We start from the raw sequence: 20,224 nt of genomic DNA, 5'->3' as shown, positions 1-20,224 counted from the left end.
ATTATTAAAATACCGAAAGCTCTATTGCTTTTTAACGGGTTTTACGCCATCAACCTCCGCAAGAACTAACTAGTGTCAAATGTTCAGTCATGTGATCTAATTTTTGCTTGAGTTTCCATCTTATCTTATAGTAACTACACGCATACGTTGTAAATAATCAAGGGTGTAGATATCTCTAGAAGCTTTAATATTGTGTCATCGCTAAACAGCTAGTCTTTTGAATCTTCATCCGCCTAAACCTAGCTAGGTCCACTTTTTCTTCCCGTATCACGCCAAGCCTGTGTGCTATTTACTCCCCTACCCTACGTAAAATAGATCGTACCATCCGACCAACCTTTTCTGGTTTCCCAATAAGTTCGTCATCCAATTAGAATGGAGATTAATTGTGGACGGCAAATAGCCATAGTGTACCCGGTGTCATGGCCCGGCATAGCATCTTACATCCAGCTCCGAGATTTCCAGGGTAATATATCTTATATGCCTATCTTTAGGATCACCCCTGCCCGTCAGCAAATGTGGTGCAAGGCCGATAACGATCAATGCAAGCAAATACTATATTGGTTCTGAGGTTCCCTAAGGTCACAACGTCAAGACTGTTGAGGCCTGGGATGAATATTTAGTTGGCTTTCTTCTGCGTCGCAACAATGGTCGAGGTGGACATTGAATGGAGGATTGACCCTGTTCATCGTCGCAGATCACAGAATCGCATTGCCCAACGCAAATTTCGTCGTGAGTACTATTACCATTATCTACCAACCTACAGTCAGTGGGCAGCGGTCTAATGAGGAAAACAGAGTCGCGCAAAACATCGAAATTTGCGCTAAACGATAGCAATCGGTCAGTATCCAGTAGGGATTCTCATTCGATTACTGAAATGGATCTGATAGAGGTCCCAGACCTTCAAGATTCCATAGACCTTGGCACCAATTCGTCCGATTATCTCACCAGGGTGGCCACTTCTGCACAAACATCTGGCAGTTCAATGGCCGGCTCCCCAAATGACACACCCAATAATGGTGTTCAAGAATTAGACGATATCAATTTCATGGACAGCTTAATATTAGGCAGCCAGAGCTCATTTTCGACACCGCCAATAACCGACTATCAAGTTAATTTCGACCCTAATTTGGACTTCATTTCTCTGAGAACATCAAGGACGCCATCGGCTAGCCCTATGAGCTCAGACTGCTTCAACTTTTATGGGACCCTAGGAGGTGTCTTTTCACCCACCCGCTCTAATCATGCACAGCATAAAGGCTCTGAACATGAAACGCATATTCATCCGGGCATAGCATTGATACCGCACAATTGCAGCGATTCCAGTCAATCGAGTTTAACGAAGGAACAGCCCACCTCAGTATTACCCAAAGCTGATGCACAAAGCAAAGGATGGCTCAGTCCGCTACACATCGCCGCTCGCCGAGGTCACGAGCCGATCGTCCGCACCCTTATTTCACACAATATCGACTGCAATGAAAAGGATAGCGACATGCGAACAGCTTTAATTCATGCGTCAATAGACGGGCACGAAGCTGTAGTCAGTCTACTTCTTGCCCACGGCGCTCGCATCAGTGATGTAGACCGACGGGGACGATCGGCATTGTATTGGGCTACCATGAATCAGCATCAAGGTGTTTTACGATTGCTTTTGTGGGAATACGATAAGAGAGATTGGGAGCAAGGCATTGATGCGTATGATGACATGGGCTGGACTGCCCTGCATATTGCTATTGAAAAGGGCTTCGACGTTGGAGTTCAATTGTTATTAGCAAGTGGCGCTGATTTGAATGCGAAAGCGCAAAAGACGTGCAACGGTGATGATGATAAGGATGATAGCAGAACCGTGCAAGCGGGCTAACTATAGTAGAGTGATTTTATGGTGTTAGGGGTCGCGGGTTATGGATCATGGGTCAGACATCTTAGATTTGAGGTTATGTATGGCTTTGGATTTTGAGTTACGGGTTTCACAGAATCGACCGATGGTTAGGTTGTAGTCGGGAAGGGGAACGTTTCAACTCATGTATATACCCTTTAAATCTGCAGGACTTGACCGAAGCAATTATCTTCTCTCAGCCACCTCTTCCCTAAGGCCTAATGCTAGGGGTGAAGCTTTTCGTTTAATATTGTTCAAGTACAAACACTTTGGCTCCATGATCTAAGCCATGAATCGCTACATTAAAACCTTGACATATATTAACCACCAGACCATTGATTGACCGATATAATACCTACTAACTCCATAACTGAGACTCATTGGAGGTTAATTGAGGACCAGAACCATAGAATACCGAATGTTTAAGTCAAGACTTGGAAAGCTCGAAAGTTCACGAACATTCATATAACAACGTTAATTTATTTCCCATCTACCCTCTAGAGACTAATCCAGCCCAAAACATAACCCCGAATCGGCGATGCGAGCTCATGGTTCAAGTCATCATGAACGCGAAAGAGTTGATAACAGGCGAGTGAAAATGCATGTGGTGCATTTGTCAGTCATAACACAAAGCTGTGTATTATCCAAACACAGTACCCGGACGAGGGCATATATCAGAGTCGCATGTGAGTTTGTCCATATATCTATTTTCCACCTAAAGTTTGCATCGACTCCTAAAGCCAGTTCTCATCGGGTCTCTTTTCATCGAGCCTTTCGGACTAGAGTAAGCTATTCATTTTAGGGGTGTAAAGCGCTCGTCTCACTTCCGTGCTACCTGATTTCGATTTGGGTAATTATTGTAGACTGTTGATTCTACCTATGTGTTCTTGCTTAGATGGTTCGCTAGAGCATATATAGTTTCACGATTTACAAGTGAGCTTCTCCGGCAAAGTAGATGTGGGGCAGAGGGCCTGGAAAAGGGGTAGCGAGATGGGTATTGGCGGATTGTTAGATACGACAAGGTATGATCCTGAGTTGAAAGATTCTAGCATTTAATTTTGTTTCAAACAATATGGTTCTTGATTTCATTTATCCCAACTCAACGTCTCCATCATTTTGCCATGAATATCGATCATCATTACCCCAGCGCCCTCTGAACCATCACCCCCCTTTGCTCCACTGAGTCCCCCATTACGCTCGCTCTCATCCACCACCAATTTCAAGAGACTGTCAAATCGATTCTTTTTCGAAGACACATGTCGAAGTCTTGTTGCCTTGGAGGCAATTCTCATTAATTCACAGGTCCTCCTACACATCTAACGTCAACGTATTACGGAGCTTGCGGAGCATTGACCTGTGCTTTCCAAGACATATATGCCACCCATGCTTGAAATATTCCAAGGATAACGCTTAAGAATCCAAACAATGCCGATAGAACAAGTGACAAGATCGCCACAAACATGGCATTTCTCTCCGAAGCATTTCGTTGTATCCACCGACCAATACGATGACTCGGTCTTGGGTGTGTCACAAGATGATTCAACTTGGCAAGCCTATCGCCCCAGTAATGATATTCGAAGTCTTCCAGTGGCTGTATACTGTTTGTGTCACAGTTGCTGCAATCTGGGTCGAAACTCGATTCCTTGTCTCTGATGAATTTCCCCAAAAATTCGGACGACTTTTTATCGACTAGGGGGAATATTATGTATTGCAAGGAATGCAATGTCTCTTGGAGCAGTTGTGGTGGTAATGTCCCTCTAGAAACACAAGTTAGAATAAGCTAATCGAGGAAGGTCTTTCAAGATTGTTGAAGTCTCACAATTTAAGACTGTCAGCGATTCCGAGGTCCGGGGGTTGTCCGGCAGAGAGTTGGAGATGAGCTTTTAAAAATGCCGTTTGGCGGAAGAGTCGGACAACATTGTCTTGGGGGTCATGTAGAAGGTGCTCTGCTAAGTTGTCTGTCGGGATGAATTTGACATGTGCACGCTTCTTTAGATTCCAGCATTTCAACTCATTCTTCTCCCTCAATGCCACTCGAACTTTCTCCGGATCGTGAAAATCCATAGGAAAGACCTTTTTGACAAAGTCGGTGAATTTCTCCAACTTATTCCAGCTGACGGGTCGGAAACCGCCGATCTCGTAGCCTTGATGATGGCGATCCTTATCTGAACAATCAATCATCAACATGATTTGCACGGCGACATTGATGGCACGCTGTTGGTCTTTCACAGTCTCTGCATTTTTCGAAGTTTGGGGAAAGGCCTTTTTCTGGAACTCTTCGCGGGTGTTTTCAGGGTCTTCCCTTAATTTGAGAGCCAAGCTTCGAATATCGGCATGGGTATTCAGGGCAGGGGGGTCTATCTGCACCATTACATATTGAGGGCTCGTCAAAGAGTCATAGAGCTGAAAGTATGTGCTGAATGATTGGAGCTTTTCTTCAGCACTGAAAAGATCTTTCGCAATCAAACTTTTCTCAGACGGTGTGGCGGTTTGCATTTTGGACTGTGTAATTTTTGAGATGAAAGAATGTAGTTCGAAAAGAAAGCTTGGAAAATATAATCTGACAATGGCAAGAGAGAGCTGATGACATATAAGTAACCCTGGTTTATTGGTTTTACTGTATTGATTGGAGGGTTCTTTGGCACAGCCCAAGCCACAATGCGGCAGGATATTGCTCAGCTTACCGCTCAACACTGCCTCATTTTAACCTCGCAAATTGAATTTTCCTCGCTCCCCAAAGTTACTTCATCTTTAAACAGTTCTTTCGCTGCTACTATAGCCATATCGTGTCGAAGTAGATATTCCATATACTTTGACTCTATTGACAAGATGCCTTTTGAGACTCTTGTTGAGCGCGGCCCAACGGGGGCGAACAGCATGTGGCAAGAACCATTCACCGACCCCAATGCTAATAAACCAAGATACATTGAGCCACAAACCTCTATACCAGACGCACCTACAGCACATCGCCAATCCGAGGGTGATGAAGCAAGAGAAGGCCATCGTTGCTCCCCACCACGAGGTCTCCAGAGCGCCTCGCAAAATCATACTGGGGCTATCACTAGATCCCATAATCATCTCATCGTGCAGAGCCTCGTATCAGAAAATCGCCCAGGTGCCTCACAAAACCCTTCTCGGGGTGTTAATGCACCTTCTATTGTGCAGAGCAACTTCTCCCCGGAAAACAGCTCGAGTACCTCGCAGAATCCTATTCACACTAACACAACAAATTTGACTGTCCAACACCCCCAGATATCAACTATTGATTATGCCGACCCATTTAGGGTGCCTTATACAAATCAAAATATCTATCCCCGTGCAGCAATCGAGCCGGAATTCGAAAAGCGATATACACACCTCGTCGAACTTTTCAAGCGGACTGTTGATGGCAACAATTTTCTGAAAGAGAAAACTAGGAGTATTAACTATGAGCTACGTCTATGTGGAAGCACTCAATTGGAAGCAGTTGTCTCGATCATCATCTACTGCACCAATGATATTTTCAAGGTCCTAAACCCGTTATTAGCTCGTAAGCACATCCGTCAACAATATTGGCCGATAAATACCTCCTTGAGGGACAAATTTCGATTTCTCTCTAGCAAGCCCCATCGAGAAGCATCTGATCCTACTGTGATACGATTAAAAATCGTGTACTGGAGAACAAAAACTACGCCCACTCAACTAAAATCCACAATGGAGCAAGTGGTTGCCAAGAGCCATTCATTCCTCACAATGTGTGGATCATTGGTAAGGTATGGTGATTGTACTTCGACTCTAGGACTACTTATTAGTGTGGACTCTAAGCTATACGGCTTGACTGTGGATCATTTGTTCAAGGAGCAGAATGACGAAGAACAAGAAGCGATTGCAAACGAACCGGAAGTTTCGCATGAAGAAGACGACTCCGAAGACAGTGAATCAGAGTGGCCATGGATTGATGATGTGAAATATGAAGACATTGAGAATGACGTATTGGCTTCGGATATTGAGTCAGTGTCATCCGTAAGATCCAATTTCAAGGCAACAATGGACCTCGGGTTGATTGAACCGCATGGTGCATCCATAAACGGCCACAAGGTAGATTTGTCGTCCGTAACAGATAAGGCAACGGCTTACCTCGACTGGGCCTTGATTGAGTTTGATGATGGATACTATGAGCGACCTAACGCATTCTATTCGGAGGATGACCCCACAAATCCTAAGTTCTTTCGGAACATTTCAGCAGCTCCAAAAACAAGTGGAGTTAACGTTTTTATGATATCTGGCGTGAGCGGAACAAGAAAGGGTATAATGCTCAACAGCAAATCTTACATCGGAGGCAAACCAGGTGAAAATCTCTGTCAGGCATGGAACGTAATTTTATCTGACTCGAACGGTGAGTTGAGAATCTTTCGGCGGAGATTATAGCTAACGATATCTGTCTAGGTGTCATTAATGGTGACTGTGGATCATTGATCGTAGATCAAGTAACGTTAGAGGTGTATGGTCACGTAGTCGCATCGAATCCGCTTGGCGAAGCTTATGTAGTCCCTCTACAAGATACATTCAAGCAAATCAGCAATACTCTTGGAGCGAAGGATCTATCTTTGCCCAATCCAAGGCTACTTATGGAGAGACTTGTTGCTCATTACTCCAAAGAAGGCGACAGTGGCGTAGCAGATAAGGCTAAACAAGTTCTTGCTTCAATGAAAGATCCAGAAGGAGAAAGACTGTGTCCAATGTGCGATCAATCAGATCAAAAAGATGTTCTCTTATCATGCACTGGATGCAATGCTTCTTATCATACACGTTGTATCGATCTAGACAATATTCCTGGTGGCTACTGGTATTGTATGGAATGTGTGGAAAGTGGTGCTTCTGGTCTATATGATGAATCGCAAGGACCAGTGAGAGGTTCCACGTCTCCATCAGGCTCTTTAGGTGGACAAGATCATCACTCGTATTCGAGTCCTAGTTGCGCTATCCAAAGTGGAACAAGCAGCGAACTCCCAAATCGTTCATTGAGCGCACATGATCAAACTACTCTTTTGCCTCAATCTCCCATCGGAAATCATCCTGATGGTGCATTGACTGATCTTGGTCCATCTGTCAGCAAGCAAAAAGAAAGTCCGCGCATTCCTTACCAGCCTCATAATCTCCCGCAGGCGAAACCAGCGGAACAAAATTCCCCTTGCAATACTCTCTTTGTGGGAAACCTTCCGAGCGATACATCCGCGAACGAACTGATGACAATGTTCTCTGAGCAGAAAGGCTTCAAGCGCTTGTGCCTTACAAACAAGCAGAATGGTCCAATGTGTTACGTCGAATTTGAGGATATTTTCTACGCCACAAAATGTCTCCGGGTCTTGAACGGGACGTCTCTTCCAAACAGTGCCAAAGGCGGAATTCAGTTGAGCTTTTCCAAGAATCCTCTTGGCGTGCGTTCCGGTCCAAGTAGACCTCCGCCTAGTCTTCCGCCGGCTACAGAATCCAGTGCATCCACCGCTCCGGGCGGATACCCGTCCGAATATAGACTATCACGTTCGGTTCCACGCGGCGGAAATGAATTCTCGACCGATTGGCATGAGCCTGCGTTCCCAACGATGGGGGCTGGTACAGCTAATGAATTTTCGCCTGTACACATGTATTGGAAGTAATATTGTGAGCTTCTGAATAATAGATAGCGTTTACGGTCACATCTAAGCAATTGACTTCAATTTGATTTCTTTGAACTTGATATTATATATGCTGTATCGTTCAACAATGGGTGCGCATGCTCGTAAGATCCTCTCCAAGTGTAACAAATCATAAGTAATATAAAAATTATTTGATTTTGATTGAAAGTGTACATCCTGGTAATTTAATATCGATTAGCCACCTATACAAGAACTCGAAATCTTGAGACAATACTTCAAGATTTATCCCCAAATCCAACTTTCTCATCGTCTCACAAATCCGTGTATTCGTTATTGGTTCTCCATTTTGGAGCCCACCATTCGTTAAGATAGATTTATGAGGCAATAGGGATTCTGATGATTGTAAAGTTGAGAATGACGTGTCATAAGGTATTGAGAGGTCTTGAAGTGGGAGAAGCACAACAGAGTAATAACGAAGGGGGGGAGGGCGATTCAAGATTGATATGAGGAGTGGACAGCTGGCGTAGAATAACGGGCTTGGCTTGGAAAGAGTGGGACGATAAAAAACATTGAAGCAACGAGAAACTCAAAGCTCATTCTCTAATTGCTGTACTGAAGCGAAATCTAAACCTCAAATCTTATCCACAGGAATTTCAATTTTCTTCCTCTCCTTCTCTGCTCTCTCCTTTCTCTCACTAAATCTATCCCCAAAAATCTCAAAGTGAGGCTTCATAATAATCGTATACCTTACGAACTCCTCCATACAATCCACCAACCTCTCTCTGTTCCCACTTGGCAGTAATCTCGCCTTTCCACTCCCATCGCCCCCCTCGTCTTCGAATTGTTTCCACGCCATCGGCAAACTACTCTGATTAGGACATGTAAACATTCTCATCCATCTTCCCAGAATCCTAAGACTGTTAACCGCGTTAAAACTTTGGGAGCCGCCATTAACTTGGATCACTGATAACGTGCGACCTTGAGTTGGACGAACTGAGCCAGTGGCAAGTGGGATCCAGTCAATTTGGTTCTTGAAAACAGCAGTTAAATTTCCATGTTGTTCGGGGGAACACCAGATGTGGCCATCTGACCAGAGGGATAGCTCTCGGAGTTCTTGGACTGAGGGATGAGAGGCATCGACTGAGTCGCGAATGGGAAGATCTTTTGGGTTGAACACTCGAACATCGCAGCCGAGACGGTGGAGAATTCGGGAAGCCTCGAAAGCCATTAACTTTGAATAGGATCTTGATTTCTCGTTAGAAATGTTTTGTACATCAAACATAGCAAATGAAAGCATACCGTTGCCGTAAACTCCCATAGAGAACTAAGACTTTTAGTCTAGAGCTAGTCTTTGCTAAGTTTTCTTCCACTTGGGTAACTACAGAGTGTAACTCCAACTGGGAGATCCAGTCTGTAGCTTCCGTTTCAGGATCCAGTAAGAAAGGTCGATATTTAGTTCTGATATCGATATCATCCTCTGCTTCAGCAATGGCAAGTTGCGGACATTGCGCTAACGTTCGAAACTCCCGGGAGATAGGAGTAAGGAGACTCATTTGAAGTGTTGATCTTCCAAATATCGTTTTCCGTAGAAATTTTCGAGTATATAAAGAAAGATTCATATGAAAAGAGCTATTCTATCAAGTGGTAGGAGGAATTGCAAAATAGGTATACGTAGGAAGATATCTCAGACTTTGTAGGGGATTTCGTCTAGACTTGGCCCAAGCGTTCGCCGGTACTAGTGACATTCCACTGCTTCTTGATTGGTAGACCTGATTTAAGCGGGCCCCCAGGGCAAAATGCTATCTTTAATTGCGCTACTGCAGTAGCTGCGGCTATCAATCAAGTTGGGCTCAGAGAGTGGAATAGACCTTGATACAGAATCGTGTTACGCACTCGTCTCAAAGTGCATAGGTATAATAAATATGGCATCAAAATACCAACCGCCATAAGCATGCAAATTTGTGAAATTTCAGGGCACTCGCCATACGCGCAGGTGAGAAAACAGAAATGTAGTGTAAGCCAGGCTTTGTGGTTGGTGGATATCATTATTCTAAAAATCAGACGTTTTCTGTTTTGAATAAGCATCTTAAGATGTTTACTCCTTTTTCTCCTCCGTCGCAGCTTTCTCAGCCTCCACTCTCCTCTTCTCGTCTCCAACTTCATCTACATAGCCTTCGGTCTTCATGTCAGAGAGACCTAGATCTTCCTCCTCCTCCGCTGTCCTCTCATATTCCTCAGTCGTGATCGATGGATCGTCATCCGGCAGATACAAATTCTGTACGTAACTACTAGCCAGCGGATCTCTGAGGATAATGGTGAACTTCCTTTCGCCCTTGATGGCCTCGTCAATACCATCAAAGAATATCTTCCAGTTCTTCTTAGATTCTGATTCCATGCCATCTCCACCTTCTCCAGCATCACCAACATCGAAGATTTGTTGATGTAAATCGTCTCGTACTTGTGTAAGCAAACCTTCAACGGTAGTGAATCTTCCTCCTAGAGTTCCAGGGTTGACTGATAGTTTGAGTTCAGGGCATTCCAATGCGCATGACTCTGACTTGAGGATATCTCTGGCTAGATCTACGGGACTCTCTACCTTAAGAGTAATGCATTTACCCTTCTCTGGGACTTCACCTCCAGTCTTGACCTCATTCGAACGATATCCGCAATGTTCACATACAGTACTCATAATGACGACTTGTTTGAAATGTGGGATTTCAACCATCTTCATGTGTGTGACACAATGCCTCGTGCATCCAGGACAGGTAGCGGGGAAAGAATAAACTTCGTTGGGGATAATATCATCGTCCTCAAAACTTGCGGCGGTAGGTTGTCCTCCAGTTGTGGCTTCAGTAGCTTGTTCACCACTGAGACCAAGAGCTTCATTTTGTTCCGGGGTTCTTGGATATTGAACCTTAGCGAGCTTTCCTACACCATCCTTTTGGTCTGGTTCAATCCATGAATTTCCTGCTGGATCATCAAGAGACAATCTGAAAGGGAAGGCCTCGCCTGCGAGCATCTTTCGGCCTCTGGTAATAACATCTTCGATCTTTTCGTAAACTTCTGGAATTTGCTCCTTTCTTTCTGGTTGTTTGAGAGCAAGATCATCAAGAATCATGCTCAAAAGTCCTTCCACATTGGTCAACTGACCTCGTCCTTCTGGGACTTCAAGATCCAACTCAATGAATTTTACAGTACAAGTATCAGATTTTACTACTTGTCGGGCGAAGTCTTCGAGAGTGGTGAGGCGCAATTCAAATCTTGATCCTTTCTGTTGAATCTCTCCAGCAGATTGGATCTCGGAATTTTTGAAGTTGCAATGAGGACAGAAAAAGGACATGAGGATAATTTCGCGGAAGTAAGGAATTCGTGTGAGGAGTAATCGGGTGATTCCCTAAGAGTGAAGAATTAGTAGATATTATTGATGGAGATAGCTGTAGAACGTACATTTTCATGGCAGTTCATACACAATGACTCGATTTCATCCACTACTCTCTGTTCTTCATCTGACTCCAATGTGCTGTTGGTTGCGACACCATCTTTTTGGTCGTTGGCTGAAAGATTTTGTGCCTTTTTACCCAAGTTTTCAAAATAATCGTCGAAGACAGCACCGTCTGGCTTTGTTTCGGTTTGGTTTGTATCGGCCATAATATCTGAATTTTTGTTGTTGATTAATTTTGTGTAAATTTAATATGACGCACAAGAATGATTGTAAAAAGTTGGAGGGGCAATTGTTTATGAGGGGTCGAGAAATTATATTTTTCGATTTGTCTGATAAGATTCTACCCCGGTTGTAAAAATTTAGCGGGGCGCGTTACCTCATCAGGCGTCAGGCTGAAAGCCCGAGAAAGCAGTGGAAGGTCTGGTTTGTCATTGATGAAGGGGTCCAAGAAAATTCATTATATGGTGATGGGGAGTTTGTATTTCGAGTTTTCTCGTCGTCTTGTTGATGTATAGGATCCTTGCGACTGAACTAAGAACTTGACGTCCATCATAGGGAGCCACACATTGTCGTAGCATGTGGTCAATCCAAAAATTTGCTCTGACGGATAGAGCTTAAAAGTTCTCGGGGTAAGTATACACACAATGCCGCATATATTCGAATCATGTTTGTATGACCAAGACTCAATACTGCGATGAGTATCTGGCTCCAAAGATGGAAATGTCCATGGTGACAGTACCATGGCGCTGGGTATACAGTACGGATATCCCACAGTGACGATGTCTGCGCCCATTCTGATGCATATTGAATCTTGATCACAATTTCAAGAAAAATAAGAGACACCTTGGAATGTTCAACTCTTCTTCATCAAATCCATCAAATCAAGACCGAACCCAGATGAGCTTGTCTGTGATGCTTTTTGCTTTGCTAACAATGCTCCAAGCCCACCGAGCTTGCGATTCTTGGCCCTTTTCTTGCTACTTGCATTCGTAGAAGGTGTACCCATGGTATTTGCAGTTGTCAAGTTCTGTGCTGCTAAGGGGTTGGATTTAGAGACAGCTCCATGCTGAACTGTACCATTCTTAGACCTAGATGCCACAGGAGCTGGAGCCAAACGATGTCTGGTAATCTTGGTGCAAGAACCACATGTGTATACCATCGCCTTTTCCACACTAGAGGCGCCTTTTGCTCCTTTTCGAACTGGCTTCTTTTTAATGCTTTGCGATTTGACTTTCAATTTGCCTTCGGATCCCAATATCATAATGGTCCCGCAAGCACTGCATGATCCTCGTTTTGACAAATCTGGTTGTTCGATTTCGTGATCAAACATTAGAGAATTGCGTTGCGACCCTAGATATCTTGATGTCGTAGGTGCCGATGTTGCCAGGAAATGTGCCGCCTCATTCAAATATTGCAGACGCGCCGCTAATTCTAAATCTGCCATAGTTTTTATGAGGTGTTATGGAGAGTCGGGGGTTTGAAGTTGTGACGCGTTGCACGAAGAGAAATTATGATAAATTATGATTTTCGGTTTGCGCTTGAGAGATAACCTTAGACCAAAGCAAGCAAGCGAACTGATGAACATGGAATGAAATTATTTCTCAACAGTAACCATCTGCGAAACATTGTGCGCTTACAAAAATCGTCTTGTCTACGTAATGGGAGAAGCTACAGCTACATAATTACTCGTAATTATTCCAGCAAGAAGTCATCTAAGGGACTGCCCAAAATGGCTACCTCGATTCAAGAAGTAAATGGTTTGCGCGTTGCTGTAGAGGGATGCGTAAGTTCTAAGGCATTTTGATCAATCTACTTTGCCATTCTGCTGAATCTTCTAATAGGGCCATGGCACTCTCAATGCAATATATTCTTCAATAGAGAAAGCTTGCGAAGCTCGAAGTTGGGATGGCGTTGATCTTCTCATAATTGGAGGGGACTTCCAGGTACGTCAAAATCCCTTATTATTCTCGAACGAATTCTCTTGCTGACTATTCCAGGCAGTAAGAAACGCAAATGATCTTACAGTAATGTCATGCCCAGTCAAATATCGAGAAATCGGCGATTTTCACGCATATTATAGCGGAATCAAGAAAGCTCCATACCTCACCATTTTCGTTGGCGGCAATCACGAAGCTAGCAGTCATTTATGGGAGCTCTATTATGGAGGATGGGTTGCGCCGAACATCTACTATATGGGAGCTGCAAATGTGGTACGACTAGGGGGGGTACGAATCGCTGGTATGAGTGGAATTTGGAAGGGTTACAATTACAACAAAAGTCATTATGAACGATTGCCATACAACCAGGATGATATCAAGTCGATATACCATGTTCGCGAATATGACATCAGAAAGCTACTACAAGTAGGAACGCAGGTTGATATTGGGATCAGTCATGATTGGCCGAGGGCTGTTGAGAAGCATGGAGATATGAAGAGGTTGTGGAATATGAAACCAGATTTTGAGAGAGAATCGAATGACGGATCGCTGGGGAATCTGGCCGCGAGTTATGTTATGGATCGTCTAAGGCCACCTTATTGGTTTGCCGCGCATTTACACTGTAAATTTTCTGCGGTGAAGACTTACGAGGCTATTCAAAATTCAAACGCCGTGGAGAAACCGAAGGAAGAAGTCAAAATCACCGAAGCTGCACCCCCGTTCAAAATCAACGATACAACTGTAAAGCAACAGCCTATAGTACCACATAACGATGATGAGATTGACCTTGATATGGATGATGATGATAGCCCACCAGCTACGGACGCACCAAAGCATGTTGATACCACAACGGATGATACTGAAAGCAAGCAAACCCCAGCCGTCACAGAAGAATCTATCCCGTCATCAGTTCCATCTGATATCCGAGCTCAATTACCAGCTGCTTTCTCAAAACCAGCACCCTCGGCTCATCGAGAGCCTAGGGTACAGCCAGGACAGCCAACACCACCCAAAATCACAAACAAAGCAGTCCGCTTTCTTGCTCTAGATAAGTGTTTACCAGGTCGTAAATTTCTACAGCTGCTAGAGGTACAGCCTTACGACAGCTCGGAAAAAGCCTCGACATCTTCTCTACGAGCTAAACCAAAGTTTGAATATGATCCGGAATGGTTAGCTATTACACGAGCATTTAACACGGGCCTAATTCTAGGGGATAAAGCAAGCAAGTTTCCCGAGGATAAGGGAGAGGATCATTATAGAACTCTGATTGAAAAAGAGCAAGCATGGGTCGATGAGCACATTGTTCAGCAAAATAAACTAGAGATTCCTGCGAACTTCGTAATCACAGCACCACCTTTCTTTGAGGGCATGCCAGAAATTGTGAACGAAGGCCCGGTAGAATACAATAACCCTCAAATGCAAGAATATTGCGATCTCCTCGGAATAGAAAATAAATTCTACGCTTCCGATGAGGAAAAGCAGATCAGAATGCAAAATGGACCTCTGCCGGCGGAAGAACGAAGAGATGGAGGATTTGGCGGTAGAGGAGGGGGAAGAGGTCGAGGTGGAAGAGGTGGCGGAAGAGGGTTTGGAGGAGGACGTGGACATCGAGGGGGTGGTAGAGGGGGTGGTAGAGGGGGTGGTAGGGGCAGAGGAAGAGGTGGTTGGCATTAATTTGTTGTTACAAAAGTTCCACATGATAAGATACCCCACTTGCTTTCATCGCTCGCAAATCGCAGTCTTACAGCAATCATTGCTTGAGGTACAATGTGCATTGCCGTTTTATGTGATGTTGATGCAATGCGTTACAGATGTCGAGCATTATGTGGCGACTTCTCGGTATATCGTGTTTAATATGTGCAGTAGACCACTCGGGTCTATATCAGATCATGCATTGAAAAAGAGACCGACATAGCTAACCTATGCCAGTACTACACAATTAGTCGGTGTGAGTCTTGAATGTTTCATTATCATTCTCAAATAGTCCGGGGTAAGACCCCTAGAATGGGTTTTACTCCAAATTGGACATTTTCGAATCTTATTCGGTCTATGCGTTGATCACAAGCCGTTAAGTGTTTTTCTCGACCGGATCTTCACGACCAATTCCATGGGACTGGTAAATGATTAATGAGTAGAAGTTTTACAAAGATCTGTTAGATCCACCAACTTTGGTCCCTTGATCTACCTTTCCGCTGTCATGTGGCGTTTATAAATAGATGCGGTGTACACGGAATAAAAAGGTGACAATGATATTCGAGTCAAGTACCCCCCTTCTCCAGTTTTTGAGGAAGTCTCTTTAAAAAACTTTCAATGATTTATACCAGGATTTAATCTTGAATTGAATATAACTTCATGCATTCCGGATTAGTAAACAACGCGTAACGATTTCGGTAAGCCCGGTAGCCAACACATATCTCGATATAAATCATATGGTCTTGATGTCCCCGTTCTACAACATATCCAGCCCCAGAAAGCCACCAAAGGAAGAGAAATGCATATGCACAACCGGGAAAGGGAAAGAAAGCATTGTAATCCTCTATATGGTCTGCTGCAGGGTCAAGCCCTTGGCTACCTTGGCGTTGTCCTGGATTATGGGGAAAAGTACCTTACCGTATATCAATTAAAAGTCCGGTCGATAAACCAATGATGGTTTTCATTGAAGTCTGCATGCGTAGGTGGGACTAATGTGCCGTGAGCATCCTGGCGTACGTGAAATATTTAAAACATGAAAGAAAACCCTTGAGGGCTTGAATGAATGATTGAATTGTTCTCTTTTCTAAAATTTATTCGTGTGAACCCCCTTTTCTTTACTCGAGTCCGAGGAGGAAAAGAACACCAGACCTTTTGTCCAGGTGCTCATTAAAGATTAACAAAGGGGGAGAGACTTCTGGTAGTCTATTGATATCCGAGCTTATTCATACACACCGTTTTTGATAACGCCACTCAAGCTATCCACACCGCCCCGCTATCAAAAGGCAGAATTCTGACGAATCCGAAACTATTTCACAAAACGTGGATATATTCATTGAATCTTAACCACAGTGAATATTTTTACAATCGAAGAAATTGATTGCTACGGAAAAGGAGAACCGACTCAGAAGATCCCTCAATTTTGGTCATCATTACGGCTAAATTCTATTACGGATCCTCGTCCGCCGGATATTCATAAAGGAATCGAGAAAGCGACTGAATGGATCACATAGAGCAACTATTGTTTGATCAACGGAGCTGCATTTCAATTTCTATGAGATAACCCAGGTGGTTTGATTTCTTAAATCATTACCTTTATTTCTGCTTGTGCTACAACTCTTGCGCAAATCTACACAGAGCTACATACATATTCTGTACAATTCGAACTCTCCCACCATGAAGTTTGGACGCACGTAAGTCTTTCCTCCTCTTGATATGAAGTTATTCAGTACTCATATGCTTCTAGTCTACCTGCTTCTCAGGTCCCGGAATGGTCATCTTCATACATCAACTATAAGGGCTTGAAGAAGCTTATCAAAGCTGCTGCGAACGCCGCGAAGGATGGAAAAAGTGTTGATTTAGCAGGTAGGTCTATTACGTCATTCGCAACATATTTTACATTTCTTAACTGATTTCGATCCTAGAATTCTTTTTCTCGCTCGACCGAAACCTCGAGGATGTTGACGCGTTTTATAACAAGAAATTCTATGATGCTTCCCGCAGACTAAATCTCCTCCAACAACGATATAGCGATGCAAAAGTTTATACCACACAAGGGCTAGATCGCAATGAAGTCGAAGAGTTATTGGGCGCTCTTCTTGAGCTCAGATCTCAACTGAGAAAGTTGCAATGGTTTGGTGAGGTAAACCGTAAAGGTTTCCTCAAGATCACCAAGAAGTTGGATAAGAAGGTCGCAAATGTTTGTACCCAAGCAAGGTACATGGCTTCGAAGGTCGATTTGAAGCCTTTTGCAGCAAACTTTGCTTTATCCAAAGCTATGAAAACGACAAATGATTGGATTGCCGTTTTGGGAGAGAAGAATATCAACGATGACGCACTTTCGGTTCATTCCGCTCACTCAATCAAGAGAGTGTCGTCGAGAACAATTCTCAATTTACCCAGCGGATTGGTTGATACGGTCGATCAAGCAATTAGAACTGATGATGTTCCAACTCTGAAGGAAGCCATTGCAGAGGCTGGTTTTGACGCCGGTGATCGATCGATGCAAAAACTGTTTTTGAACTTATTGCAACGATCCATATCTTGCAAGTCCAAGAACGCAATTCTTTATTTTTTGAAGATGGTAAACTCTTTAGATGAACCAGATGATATCAACGCGCGCAATTGTATCCATCGTCTTGTCATTTCCATCAGTCGTTCAAAAATTGCCGCAAAGTCACAAGAGAAGGAACCTGAAAGTCTCTCATTCATAGACACGGATCGCGTCAGATTTATCACGCCGGCCCTCTCACCTAGTTCAGGGCCAAATTCAAAGAAACTTCAAGAATCAACACTCCTGAGTTTAGAAGACGAGTCCGTCAAACTCCTGTCTTTTGTGTTAAGTAACTTGGAACCCCATCAAAGATCAGCATTAAGTGGCAAAGATTCTTACGGCCGTCTTCCGCTACATTATGCTGCTGAATTTGGCTTTGTTGTCATTTGTCAATTGGTTATGAAGTACATGCAAACTTGGGGCCAATTCAATGTCGAAAACGGAATCGATGCACCGGAATGGCAAGATAATGATGGTTTGGCACCCCTTCATCTTAGTGTGATTGGTGGCCATGCTTTGACAACCAAAGCTCTTCTTGATGGTGAAAATTGGGAGGGTACCAGTGACAAAAAAGCTGCCATGAGACGTGATATTGCAAAGTCAAGTGCAGTTCTTGCTTTGGCTACAAAATCTAACTTCAAAAAGATTGTTAGATTACTTGTCGATGCCGGGGTTGATATCAATTGGAAAGATGCAAACTCGAATGATGAGACTGCCTTGCATATCGCAGCACGAACCGGTCATGAGGAGTGTGCAGACATTCTTATCCAAGGAACAGTAGATCAAAAAGCCGATTTTGAACTTACTGAGAAGGTCTACTCATGGACACCATTACATGTTGCTTGTGTTGATGGCCACCTTGGTATTGTGGAGCTATTGATATCCGCTGGCGCCGACTTATCTAAAGCTGATGCTGGAGGATGGACAGCTAGGGAGCATGCAGCTTTACGGGGTCATATGGATATTGCAGAGAGATTAGCAGAGGTTGAATTGGAGAAAGGTAATTCTGGGAGTGAAAAGTCTGCAGGCAGTGGCAGTTCATCCCCACCCAATCATTCTTCAATCGAAACATTCCGATCACAGAGCACAAACTCTCCTCGAGTCACTGAGCCCGTCAAGACTTTTGGACATCGATATCTTACAAATGAAAGTATGGTTCTTGTCAGCCTGGGTTCAATGGATATGAGAAAGAATATTCCTGCAGTGAAGTTGGAGAACATTCCTATTTCGGAAGCTCATTCTACTCAACTCGACACTGCTCTCTCAATTGTAGTTTCGGCAAAAGGGGCCACAGGCGAACCTACGATCATTGATCTTCCTATTCATGATAATATTTCTACCGATCCTATTGTATTCACAACTCTCGACGCCTCCAATGTTAAGTTGTACTTCGACATTGTACCAACATATGCTGGTAGCGAAAAGCATAAGATTGGAAGAGGAATGGCAATTCTGTCTAGTATTAGGCCAACGATTGGATTGAAGCGCATGAATCTCCAAGGAGATGTCACTGTACCGATAATTTCCAAAGACACTTTGGAGGATATCGGAACTGTGAACTTTAACTTCCTTGTCATTACGCCATTTTCTCATCCAGAAATGGGAATCACCGCGCAACAGACATATTGGAAGGAGTTATCTTCAACAATGGTCATTGGCCATAGAGGTCTTGGCAAGAATACTTCTGCAAATAAGTCACTCCAACTCGGTGAAAATACTCTACAGTCTTTCATTGCAGCTGCTAATCTGGGAGCCAACTATGTCGAATTTGATGTTCAGCTTACAAAGGATCACGTTCCAGTCATCTACCATGACTTCCTTGTTTCCGAAACTGGTATTGATGCACCAGTTCATACTTTAACATTGGAGCAATTTCTTCATGTAAATGAGACTACATCTCGCTCAACCCGTCCTCCATCTCCTCCAAAAGATTCCCCACGAGTTCATGCCATCAAAAGAGGTATGGATCGTCAAAGATCGTTATCACTAGGCCAAGGAGAGTTCGAAAATGATATGGCAGAAAGAATGAAACACACTCGTGATTTCAAAGAAAAGGGATACAAAGGCAATACCCGTGGAAACTTTATTCAAGCACCATTCACAACCCTCGAAGAGATGTTCCGAGAACTTCCCCAAAATGTTGGATTCAATGTCGAGATGAAATATCCTATGCTTCACGAAACGGAAGAACAAGAAATGGATACTTATGCTGTGGAACTCAATAGTTTCTGTGATACAGTTCTTGCAAAAGTTTACGACATGAAGCAAAAGCGCAAGGTCATCTTCAGTTCGTTTAATCCAGATATTTGTCTATTGTTGTCGTTTAAGCAACCAAGTATTCCAATTCTTTTCCTCACAGACGCGGGTACAAGTCCAGTAGGAGACATCAGAGCTAGTAGTTTGCAAGAGGCAATTCGATTTGCTAGTCGTTGGAACTTGTTAGGTGTGGTTAGTGCGGCGGAACCTTTGTGCAATAGTCCTAGATTGGTTAAGGTGGTGAAGGATAGTGGCTTGGTTTGTGTTAGTTATGGGGTGTTGAATAATGATCCGGTGAAGGTTCAGGTATGTGTTACTTGCGTCTCATCACCTGAATTTATATACTAACGGAGAATGTAGGAACAAGTAAATGAAGGCATCGACGCAGTAATTGTAGATAGCGTCCTCAAGATTCGAAATGGCTTGACGAAAAATGCAAAGGGCTCGGGAGTCGCAACGCCCGCTTGGGCAGATGGTTTGCTAGAGGGTGTCAAGGGCCTGGATAATAAAGCTTAGATTGGATGGGAGTTCTTTTGAAAATAAGTTAAGATACTTGAGTAGAGTGAATGATTAATGTTGGTTGATGGATGCGTGGATGATGGATCGATTGTACATACATACGTACCTAGAAGTGAACCGATGACGCAGGATAGCAAGTGGATAGCAAGTGGACAGCAAGTGGACAGCAGGTGGATAGCAAGTGGATAGAGTAGAAAATGTGTATTCCTCTCCCTATCTATATCTACGGTTAGGGAGTGAGTGATTCGATTGTATGCAATACTACATATGCACTGTGGGAGGTAGAATCACAACTGTAACTGTAGCGGTGAGAATGAGTAGAAGGTAAGTGGGTAGGTA

The 20,224-nt window shown here is 43.7% G+C and overlaps 8 protein-coding genes across 8 annotated transcripts; 4 read left to right on the top strand and 4 right to left on the bottom strand.

Annotated features, from left to right (window-relative positions):
• Window positions 1–644: 644 nt before the first annotated feature.
• Window positions 645–1,858, top strand: Bfra_011643 (putative ankyrin repeat-containing protein; the record flags this gene model as incomplete). Its single annotated transcript, XM_037341969.1, has 2 exons — window positions 645–729; window positions 795–1,858. 2 exons carry the CDS (start codon window positions 645–647, stop codon window positions 1,856–1,858), a joined length of 1,149 nt encoding a protein of 382 aa, XP_037188049.1.
• Window positions 1,859–3,203: 1,345 nt separating this feature from the next.
• Bfra_011642 (uncharacterized protein) lies at window positions 3,204–4,369 on the bottom strand (the record flags this gene model as incomplete). The annotated part of the gene is made up of 2 exons (XM_037341968.1): window positions 3,204–3,630; window positions 3,693–4,369. The coding sequence occupies 2 exons, from the start codon at window positions 4,367–4,369 to the stop codon at window positions 3,204–3,206; spliced, it is 1,104 nt and encodes a 367-aa protein (XP_037188048.1).
• Window positions 4,370–4,702: 333 nt separating this feature from the next.
• On the top strand, window positions 4,703–7,509 carry Bfra_011641 (putative rna binding protein; the record flags this gene model as incomplete). Its single annotated transcript, XM_037341967.1, has 2 exons — window positions 4,703–6,248; window positions 6,299–7,509. The coding sequence occupies 2 exons, from the start codon at window positions 4,703–4,705 to the stop codon at window positions 7,507–7,509; spliced, it is 2,757 nt and encodes a 918-aa protein (XP_037188047.1).
• A 610-nt stretch (window positions 7,510–8,119) lies between these two features.
• Window positions 8,120–9,107, bottom strand: Bfra_011640 (putative arsenic resistance protein; the record flags this gene model as incomplete). The annotated part of the gene is made up of 2 exons (XM_037341966.1): window positions 8,120–8,732; window positions 8,788–9,107. The coding sequence occupies 2 exons, from the start codon at window positions 9,105–9,107 to the stop codon at window positions 8,120–8,122; spliced, it is 933 nt and encodes a 310-aa protein (XP_037188046.1).
• A 476-nt stretch (window positions 9,108–9,583) lies between these two features.
• On the bottom strand, window positions 9,584–11,136 carry Bfra_011639 (putative zinc finger protein zpr1 protein; the record flags this gene model as incomplete). Its single annotated transcript, XM_037341965.1, has 2 exons — window positions 9,584–10,882; window positions 10,936–11,136. 2 exons carry the CDS (start codon window positions 11,134–11,136, stop codon window positions 9,584–9,586), a joined length of 1,500 nt encoding a protein of 499 aa, XP_037188045.1.
• A 647-nt stretch (window positions 11,137–11,783) lies between these two features.
• Window positions 11,784–12,374, bottom strand: Bfra_011638 (putative rnase p rpr2 rpp21 snm1 subunit domain-containing protein; the record flags this gene model as incomplete). Its single annotated transcript, XM_037341964.1, has 1 exon — window positions 11,784–12,374. One exon carries the CDS (start codon window positions 12,372–12,374, stop codon window positions 11,784–11,786), a length of 591 nt encoding a protein of 196 aa, XP_037188044.1.
• Window positions 12,375–12,659: 285 nt separating this feature from the next.
• On the top strand, window positions 12,660–14,541 carry Bfra_011637 (putative lariat debranching enzyme protein; the record flags this gene model as incomplete). The annotated part of the gene is made up of 3 exons (XM_037341963.1): window positions 12,660–12,713; window positions 12,772–12,873; window positions 12,928–14,541. 3 exons carry the CDS (start codon window positions 12,660–12,662, stop codon window positions 14,539–14,541), a joined length of 1,770 nt encoding a protein of 589 aa, XP_037188043.1.
• Window positions 14,542–16,233: 1,692 nt separating this feature from the next.
• On the top strand, window positions 16,234–19,882 carry Bfra_011636 (putative glycerophosphodiester phosphodiesterase gde1 protein; the record flags this gene model as incomplete). The annotated part of the gene is made up of 4 exons (XM_037341962.1): window positions 16,234–16,250; window positions 16,304–16,422; window positions 16,482–19,672; window positions 19,727–19,882. 4 exons carry the CDS (start codon window positions 16,234–16,236, stop codon window positions 19,880–19,882), a joined length of 3,483 nt encoding a protein of 1,160 aa, XP_037188042.1.
• Between the last annotated feature and the right edge of the window lie 342 nt (window positions 19,883–20,224).

Source organism: Botrytis fragariae, assembly GCF_013461495.1.
Source record: "Botrytis fragariae strain BVB16 chromosome Unknown tig00000251, whole genome shotgun sequence".
NCBI lineage: Eukaryota > Fungi > Ascomycota > Leotiomycetes > Helotiales > Sclerotiniaceae > Botrytis > Botrytis fragariae.
This window is presented reverse-complemented; position numbering and strand designations above follow the sequence as displayed.